Source organism: Castor canadensis, chromosome 13 (genome assembly GCF_047511655.1).
Source record: "Castor canadensis chromosome 13, mCasCan1.hap1v2, whole genome shotgun sequence".
Classification (NCBI taxonomy): Eukaryota; Metazoa; Chordata; class Mammalia; order Rodentia; family Castoridae; genus Castor; species Castor canadensis.
The window spans coordinates 28200893-28210281 of record NC_133398.1 but is presented as its reverse complement, the minus strand read 5'-3'; the positions used below and the strand labels follow the sequence as shown (position 1 = coordinate 28210281).

The window sequence follows — 9389 nt, the reverse complement described above, 5'->3', positions numbered from 1 at the left end:
AATCTCAGACGAATCACAACTTTAGCGTGTCCCTGCCGTGTGACCATAACTAAGCATCAACCAATATCAGATGTCAGTCTAATTATAGAACCTGTTATTTTCAGTGGTAGGGAAAAAATCATGCAAGTTAAAACTGCAAGTCAAAATATGTAAATCACAGAATGTGGAAGTGATAAAGCAGCAATGTTTAGAGGAGGCATTGTAGAAAATAGGAACCCCTTAAAATTTCTCGAATGAGGAACTGCAGTTGAAAGAAAGCAGGAGTTTAGGGATTTGCTCTCTCTGCAGATTGCCAAATGGATTGAAGTTAGGAATCCATTGGAGGCTCAGCAAACAGATGATAATTGGAATATGAAACTAAAATCTCAAGACCAAACCCTTAAATGAAACTTTTAGCAAGGGTTTTAAGCAATGTTCTTCTTAGTGCCACACACAGCTTGTTTTAGACGCCTGGGGACAGGTGTATTAGGAGATCTTAGCCTGATGCCATAGGACAGTCAATCATAGGACTACTTCATATCCCTCGTTCCCAGTCCAAGCTCTCCAGGCATGCTGTGGTCAAGATGTCTTGTCACCTCTGCTTGTTTTACAGTGGGCTAATGCATGCTTGGTAGTCAAGCTGAGTCTGTACTTCTGTCTCTTCTTGTTAACTGGTCACTCGGGGTTTTTAAAAGTTGTTGGAAAATTATTTGAAATTTATAGAAAAACTGTAAGAATAAGATTTTCGGGGGGTGGTGTTGGGGTTTAAGGGCACTGGCCCTCACACTTGTTAGGCCAGTGTTCTACCACTTCAGCCATACCTCCAGGCCTTTTGTGTGTGTGTGTTGGTTATTTTTAGATAGAGTCTAATTTTATGTCTGGACTGGCCTAGTCCACAAGTCTCCTTTTTGTGTTTCCCCTAATAGCTGGGATGACAGGCATGAACCACAGTGCCCAGCCATTGGTTGAGATGGGGTTTTGCAAACGTTTTGCCTAGGCTGGCCTTGAACGTCCATCTTCCAGATCTCTACCTCCTGAATAGCTAGGATTACAAGAGTGAGCCACAATGCCCAGCCTTTTATATCTATTATTTTTAATCACTTGAGAATAATGTGCATTCATCATAATTCTTTCATTCTAAATACTTCAATGTATATTTCCTAAGAATAAGGCCGTCTTATTATAGAACCACAGTATTATTATGACTGTCCTCAGTTTATTTACTCAGTCAGTTTCATAAATTGAACTGAATTATGGGAACACCCATTACCCTAGTCTGACCTGTCTCACTGCTAGCTGAATGACAGGAATGAAAAATCCAAAGTCTCACGTAAATTTCAGAGTTGTGACTTTTAAGAGTACTAAGATCAAATTTTTCAGATAAGCTTAGAAGCTGACTCATTATGGGTTGGTGTCACTTAACTCAGTGATTCTAAAAACCTTTGTCAAAGAATGATACTGATTCCAATCATGGAAAACATGAACCTAGCATTCTTTGCAGTGTGTTAGGTGCTGTTCTAAGCACTTTTTATTTATTAATGTATTTAATCCTCACAACAACCTTACAGGAATGTACCACAATTATTTTCATTTTGTGTTTGGGGGAAATATGGACACAGAGATGAAATATGTTGCCTGCAGAATACACAGTCAATAGGGAGGTAGAATCAAGATTCAAACCCAGGCTCTCTCAGATATCCTGTTTATTTGTTAATCTAAGTGTGTGTGTGTGTGTGTGTGTGAGAGAGAGAAAGAGTGTGTGTGTGTGTGTGTGTGTGTGTGTGTGTGTGTTGCTGCCTCACATTTCATGGATGTCTTCTCTAAAGATTATCCCACATTATTTCTGGTTATTGATTGCTTCTCGCTGTGTCTTGTTCCCTTAGGAGAGAAGCATTCATTCTTTTGATGTGTTTATTTTTCAGCTGAGGAAAAGGTGACTGGTCTCATGAGGCCGGAAGAATGGACTCAGAGGAGGCTGTTTACACGAGCTTCTCCCACATACCAGCTGTTGTGAGTCTGGGAGGAAGAGCAGGATCTTATTACTTCAATGAAGCCTGGGACAAGATTCCCCACCAGCCAAGTGGATTTGCTGCAGTGGGGCTGTCTAATAAATGATTAATCCCAAGCATTTGATAGTAATCTGTCTTGCAGCAGTGTCTTCAAACTTTGTGTTGCTTTCTCTCCCAGCCTTGCATATATTTAAGACTCTCTCCCTGCTTCTTACCTAGTGTCAGAATTGGCCTGATGTCTGGATATGCAAGGGAATTCTCTTAGTGCAGCCTGGGTTTGTCCTCTTTAACCCTGCTATTTATAGAACTGATGTGGCTAATAACTACTTCAGATCAAGCATTAGGATGGATGTTCTAGCACTTAAATAGCCCTGAAAGTTTGTGCCTGTTATTGTTATCTCCACTTTGCCTATGAGGAAATGGAAGCCCAGAGAGGTGGTGTGCTGTGGATAAGATCACACAGTTGACAGGATTAGGATTCAAATCCAGGACTAACTCCAAAGCCCCTTCACTGTAACGCTATGCTTTGCTCCTTATTGCTCCAGATAGTTACCCTATAATATCATCACAGGTATCACTTACTCTTGTGAATGGGAGTGGGGATGGTGATGTATTACGTGGAAATGTCTCAGAGGAAGGATCAGGGAGACATCAGCAGTACAGAAGAATCACAGAAGGATTTTCTAAGCAAAATAATAATGTTCTTTTATGGCCTGTCTGTCAAATCTGGCCCCCAACCTTTTTTTTTGTAAATAAAGTTTTATGAGACTACAATGACACCCAGTCCATTATATGTTGTCTACAACTGCTTTCTCTCTATAATGACAAAGTTGCATAATTGTACCAGAAACATATGGCCCACAAAGCCTAAAATATTGACTATATGGCTCATTCAGGAAAAGCAACCCTAATTTAGATGATCCATTTATTATATTTTCCATTGGACTGAAAAACTACTTAAAGATTTATAATGGTGGTGATGGAATGGAGTTGTGGGGTTCTAACTAGGGAAAGGAAGGGGATGGAGCAGAACAAAGAGGTCAGGGCCTCTGGTTCCCAGTCAACTTCTCACCTCAGACTTCTTCCACTCATGTCCTTCCTATTCTTCCTGCCAAATTCCATCCTAAAATAAGTCTTTGTTCATAAACATGTAAGTGGTTTTCCACATACAACATACTCAAATCCTAACACCTTGGCTTGAATTCAAAGACCATGACAGTCTGACCTCTAATAATTTTTCTCCCTACCTTCTCCCCTCCTTCCTCTTTTTTTTTTGTTTTGGAGGTACTAGAGTTTGAACTCAGGCAGGCAATCTACCATTCAAGCCATGCCTCCAGCCCTTTTTGCTTTATTTTGGAAATGGGGTCTCACCCAGGCTGGCTTGGACCATGATTCTCTAACTTATACTCCTCCCCTCCCCAGCAGGGATAAAAGAAGTGCACTACCAGTTCTAGCTTTTTCTGTTGAGATGAGGTCTTGAAAACTTGTTTTGCCTGGGCTGGCCTCAAACCATGGTCCTCCAGATATCAACTTCTTAAGTAACCAGGATTATAGGTATGAGCCACCAGTACCCAGCTTTCCTCTTTTTTATTTTTGTTTTTTTAAATACCACAAGGAAAGAATCCCAAATTTGGATTTGTATTTCAAAGTTAATTTTTATGAAAGTAGGAAAGTAAATATAAAATGCTTATCTTAGTCTATTCAGGTGTTTATTCTTATTCTATTCAGGCTGCTATAACAAAATGTCATATAGAGTACGTAGCTTACAAACCATAGAAATTTATTTCTCACAGTTCTGCACACTGGGAAGTCTGACATCAAGGTGCTGGCATCAGATGAAGTGTCCTGTCAGGATCCGTTCTCTGGGTCTTCTCACTTACCCTCAGGTGTTGGTAGGGGTAAGGTTGGTACCTCTGAAGTTTCTTTTTTTCTCCATTCCATTCACAAGGACTCTGGCCCCCATGACCTAATACTTCCCAAAGGCCCGTATCCTAATACCATCACTTTTTGGAGGAGGATTTTCAACAAATGAATCTGGGAAAATATAAATATTCAGGACATTGTAGTGTTGTATTTGGTAACAGGAAATTAGTCTTAGTTATATGATACCACTTTACCCGAGCCAAAAGAAAATTTCATAAATGTGTTAGTTTTTGTGAATGTTATTCAATTATATCTAGAAAAGTGTAGTTATTTTTAAATTGTAATATCATGAATTTTCTCTCACATTGCTGCGTGTTTTTCATAAAGCTATTTCTTCATGACTGCAGAATATTCTATCTCCTGAACATTATAAAAGTTCTCCTAGTGCATCCCCAGTATTTGCTCATTGAAGGTTTTTCTCCCCATTCCATTTGTTTCATTTCTTACTTCCATTCTTTGGAATTTTTCTTCTCATCATGTCCTCCCTTTGGCTTGAAAAGGATCCTGTCTTCCCTTCCTATCTGCTGTTATGTGAAGGTGTAGCCTATGAGATGGAAAGAAATGCATTAAATTTTCTAATTAAAGAATATTACATACTTGCCTTATGTCTCCCTCTTCCAGCTTGTGCTGTCACCTTTCCTCCTCCAATTGTTTTGTCCTTCAGAATGATGAGGGCTTTCAAGAGACTTATTTTCCCAGGAAGTACTAACATAGTACCATCTTAGCCTGACAGTGATGACAAGGACTCACAGACACTATTATTTCCTGGTGCTGAACTTAGGAGAATGGTTTATTTTAGGAAATAATAACAGCTAACACATATTACATATTTTCTGTATGTCAGGCATTGTTCTAAGCACTTTACATTTGCTAAGTAATTTATCTTCTTAACAGCCCTATCAGTTGGATTCTGTTAATTTACTCATTTTACAAATGAGAAAATGGTGGGACAAAGAGGGCAAGAAATTGCCAGAGGCCACACACCTGGTAGGTGGTAAACTTGGGATTTGGATTCAGACAGCCTGGCACCAGAGTCGGGGTGCTTAACCATGAGTGTAGCCAATTATGCACTGAGGCCACTTTATCTCCCTAAGCTCAACCTGGCCCTAGAGGGAGAAGAGCAGCTGAACAATGTTTTTACCAGGAAAGATGAACCTGTTCCTGTGCTGGAGGGACCTGGGTTCGGGCCACTATCCTCAGGAGATTTCCTTTCATGAAGAGATTGACAGGCAGATGAGCTTACTTTGTTCATAGTCATTCCCTAAACATAACGAGTTCAGAAGCATGTCCAGGGCCAAGGCCAAGTATATTGGAAACACATGTGCCTTCCGGATCTCATTCATCTGTGTCCATAGTCCTAGCATAAAGCATGCCATCACACATGGAGAAGGTTATTGCGACACAGTAACATCATAATGGCTAGCATTTCACTGATCCTCTCTCCCCAGGAAGCAGTAAGGACTCTTGTAATGGACTACATGGAGAAAATAAATTCAGAGGGCTTTCCAAAGGTGAGTACAATTACAAAGTTGAGTCAGAGAGGGTATGAATAGTTATTGGCCTGTAGTTTAGGGAATAATAGAACCTTAGGGTTCAAAACAGTATTAAAAGTTATCCCCAGTAAGTATGGTGGTGTACTTTTGTAATCCCAGTTACCCAGTAGGTGGAGGCAGGAAGATCTCAAGCTGGAGGCTGGTTAGGTAGATCCTCTCAAAAACAGAAGCACTGGGGTGTAGCTCAAGTGACAGAGTGCTTGCCTAACAAGTGAGAGGCCCTGGATTCAATCTCCAATACTACAAAACAAAAACAAACAAAGCACCTTGTTTTTTCATGACGGAACTAAAATCCCCGGTCATCCTTCCAATGACCTGAATCCCTCCACAACAGCTCTGCTAAGCAAATGCTCTGCTTGGGTACCTGTTCTTGTTGAAAATCTCACCACCAATCAGTCTATTCCAGCTCTGTAAGGCTCGTTAGAAAGTTCGATATTTTGTTGAGTGGAAATCTGTCCTCCTGTAGCTTCTGCCAATTGGGCCTAATTCTACCTGTGTATGTTAGAGAACAAGTCATCTCCTGCTTCTGCACAATCCCGGGGAAGACTGGAAGCCAATGATTATGTTCTCCCAGAGCTGCTTCTTTCAGGCTAAATATGCATGGTGCTTGAATTGTGCCTCTTTTCGCATGGTCTTCTGCCATGTCAAGTTTGTATTTAATGACTGCTTTCTATCTGGCTCAGAGCTCTCCAAGTGTGGACTAGACTACCCCATATAACCCCAGCCATCTTCAAAGGAGAACCATCTTTCCCTCCCAGAAGACTGTCTATAAAGAGTGCCTGGGACTTCTGAGGGTTCCAGGGATTTTGGGTAAATCTGGCTCTTAGTCAGAAGGGGCAGGAGACAAGAATTAGGCTTTTGCAGTTGAGACATTATTTGGATGCTTACTACATGCTAGATTTTGTGCTACACACTTAACATGAATTATCTCATTTAATCCACTCAACAGTCCTTTTAGATGCTAGGGCTATGATCCCTATTTCACAGCTGAAGAAACTGAGACATATAGGCTTCCCCAGACTGGGTGGCTTATGTTAGGAATAAGGCCAGATATTAATAGGGAGCAATGAGTGAAGATTTGGGCTGTCAACAAAGGGCAGTATCTGGCTAGTGATGGGCTTCAGAAAAAAAAAAAAAAAACCAAACCAAAAACATGCATAACACTGAAAAGGGGGATTGGGCATGTTGGTTCATGCCTGTAATCCCAGCTACAGGGGAGACAGAGGTATGAGAATCACTGTCCAAGACTGGCTAGAGCAAAAAAAAAAAAAAAAAGTGAGGTCCTATCTGAAAAACTAAAAGTACAAAGGGCTAGAGGTATCGTAGTAGGGCACTTGCCTAGCTTGAGCAAAGCCCTAAGTTCAAACCCCAGTACCAACCAAACCAACAAACGAAATAACAAAAACAAACAAGAAGTAACAGTGAAAAGTGGAGCTGGGGTGATGCCAGGTCTTCTAAAGCCCCAAAAACCTAAAGGGAGAAGAGCCATGCATGAGTGGCATGGAAGGGCATAAGGTGGAGAGGACATCCTTTAACCCTCTGTTACATGCCTACTAAGCTAGGTGTTTTACATAATAATCTGCTTTACCCTCAAGACAACCCTTCAAAGGGAGTTAGGACCTCTGTTTACAGAGGAGAAACTGAGAGTCAGTGAGGATAAGTGAGCCTGTAGCTGATAAGCAGCAGTGTCAGGACTTAAATGTGGACAGCTAAGGGTGACTGCATCTGACTCCCAAAGGAGAAGAGTGGAGACATGGAAGGGAAGGAAATTTCTCTCCCACGAGATGGGGATCCTGGAATTTATGAGGTAGCTCAAATATGCAGGCAATGCCTGGCACTCCTTAGAGATGACAGAGAACCTGGTTTGCCAGACATTAATGATGTTAGCCATAAGGCTATCCTGATATGCGATTTCCTCACGGAGGCGCAGAAACCGTAATCAGATAGCTGACTCAGAATCAGAAACCTGAGTTTTAAAACAGCATGTTTTTATTCATCTATAGTTTCTTCTTTTTTAAGTATTTCGTTTATTCTTGGATACTCTTGAATCAATGGTTTACAAGCATTAGTGTGCATCAGAATGACTTGGAGGACTGGTTCCGACCCCCAGAGTTCCTGACTCATTAGGTTTGGGAATTTGCACTTCTAACAAGTGTGCAGGTGATGCTGATGGAGCTGGCCCAGGGGTCAAGTTTAAGAACAACTGCTATATTTTATTACTGAAGCTTACTTGGCATTAAAAAGTAAGTACAGACAGGGTAAAGGATTTGTCTATAGGTCAGACACACTGGAAGTGGATTGGAGTGCAGATTTAGTGCCCAGCTTGGTGAGTGACTGTGGTGGGAGAACCTATATGGACCAGGGAAGACAGAAGTCACAGGTAAAAGGAATTAGGTGCTTCTGGGTGGGAATGTAAAGCAAAAGGCCCAGGGTGTACTGGGAAGGAGAGCCAGACTGGCCAAACAGCCAAAGATCTGACAAGGGCAGATGTCAAGTGGGGTAGAGCTGTTGTCAAAATCCAAAGGCTCCTGGCTGTGCTGCAGGAAAAGAACTGGAGGAGCTGAGACAAGGAGCCAGGAGTGAGTTCCTGGGGTGTGGCCCAGTGATAGTGTGGCGATCACATTTCAGTTGCTACTGGCTGTCTCCAGAAGCCTCTTTCTTCTTCCTTCTGTGGTGGTGCCGGTCAGTCATGAAATGCCCAGGAGTTGCCCCCGGATAGGTGAAGCCCTTACAGCAAGACAAATAGGGAAGAGGACAAATGCTTTTTCCTTCCCTTTGCGGTGGGTCCACAGTGGCAAGTGCAAGGCTAGAAACCACACTGTCTGGTGGTTTGACCTCTGATGTTCTCCAATCCCCAGGCTGCATTTCTCCCCCAAGGGAAACTGACTCAGCTTTAGTGTGTCAGTTTTTTTTTTAGTGTGTGGCACCATGGATCAACCTTTGGTGCCACAGCTGGTTAGTGGCTGGGGGTCTGGCTGCTATTGCTGCTCCTCATGGAATTGGAGGAGCTTGGACAGGAGGTTCCTTTCCCTTGGCACAAAGCTAGGGGGCATCTCTGTAGAACAGCATGCCACTCTTCCTTTCAGATGGCAGGAACAAAATTGTGCTTAAGCCCTCTATGGGAAGCCCATGCTTTCCAAGCATTATCCACCTAGCCTGAACCAAACCTATTTCCCCTTTTGTGCCCTCCATCCTGTTTCCTGTACATCTCTGTTCAGTTATCTATTGAGTACACACTGCGTGGCAGGCTCTGTGCTGGGGATGCAGAGATGGGTAAAAGAAGTCTGAGCCCTCAAGGAAATCACAGTATAGTTGGGAAGAGTCATGTTTAGACAAACTTACAGCATTGTTGGACAACTGTTTCTCAAACAGAGCTCATGTCTCTCCAGGACCTTTGCATTTGCTATTCTTTCTAAGTAAAAGGCTCTTCCCGGGATCCTCGTGTGACTTATCTTCTCACTCAGGTCATTCCTGAGAGATGCCGTCCCTGACCTCTCCATGGCAATCAGAAGTCAATTCTCTGAGTTCATTACCCCATATAATTTTTTAAACACTGTAATAACTGCCTCATACATTAATTCTGCCAGTTTCCCACACTAGATTGTAACTCTATGAAAGCAAGGCATTGTCACTGCTGATTTCTCCGTTTGTAGAACCATAATAGTTATTTCCCTTTTATTCATTCATAATTGATTGCCAAGTTTTCTGAGCCTTTGGAGTCATCCAAATGGAGAATGAGTTCTGCGTCCCCAGAGAGGAACTTTTTAAGCCTACTGCCTTCCCAAGCTTTCTAAAGTGTGCATTGCCCCTTCAGTCGGGACTGAGCAGTTTCTAACTCCTAATAACAACTGTCATTTATTCAGCAGTGTGTACTACAAATACATTATTTAATCCTCCGAATCCTCTACAAAGTCTGCATTATTTC

The 9389-nt window shown here is 42.1% G+C and overlaps 1 protein-coding gene across 1 annotated transcript in view; it reads left to right on the top strand.

Annotated features, from left to right (window-relative positions):
- The window catches only part of Slc44a1 (solute carrier family 44 member 1), a 215032-nt gene extending 210520 nt beyond the window's left edge, over positions 1 to 4512 (top strand). Inside the window, exon 16 of the mRNA XM_074051339.1 lies at positions 1902 to 4512. Coding sequence (XP_073907440.1) covers positions 1902 to 1916 — 15 coding nt within the window. The 3' untranslated portion in view covers positions 1917 to 4512. The remainder of the gene's footprint in view (positions 1 to 1901) is intronic.
- Positions 4513 to 9389: the final 4877 nt, after the last annotated feature.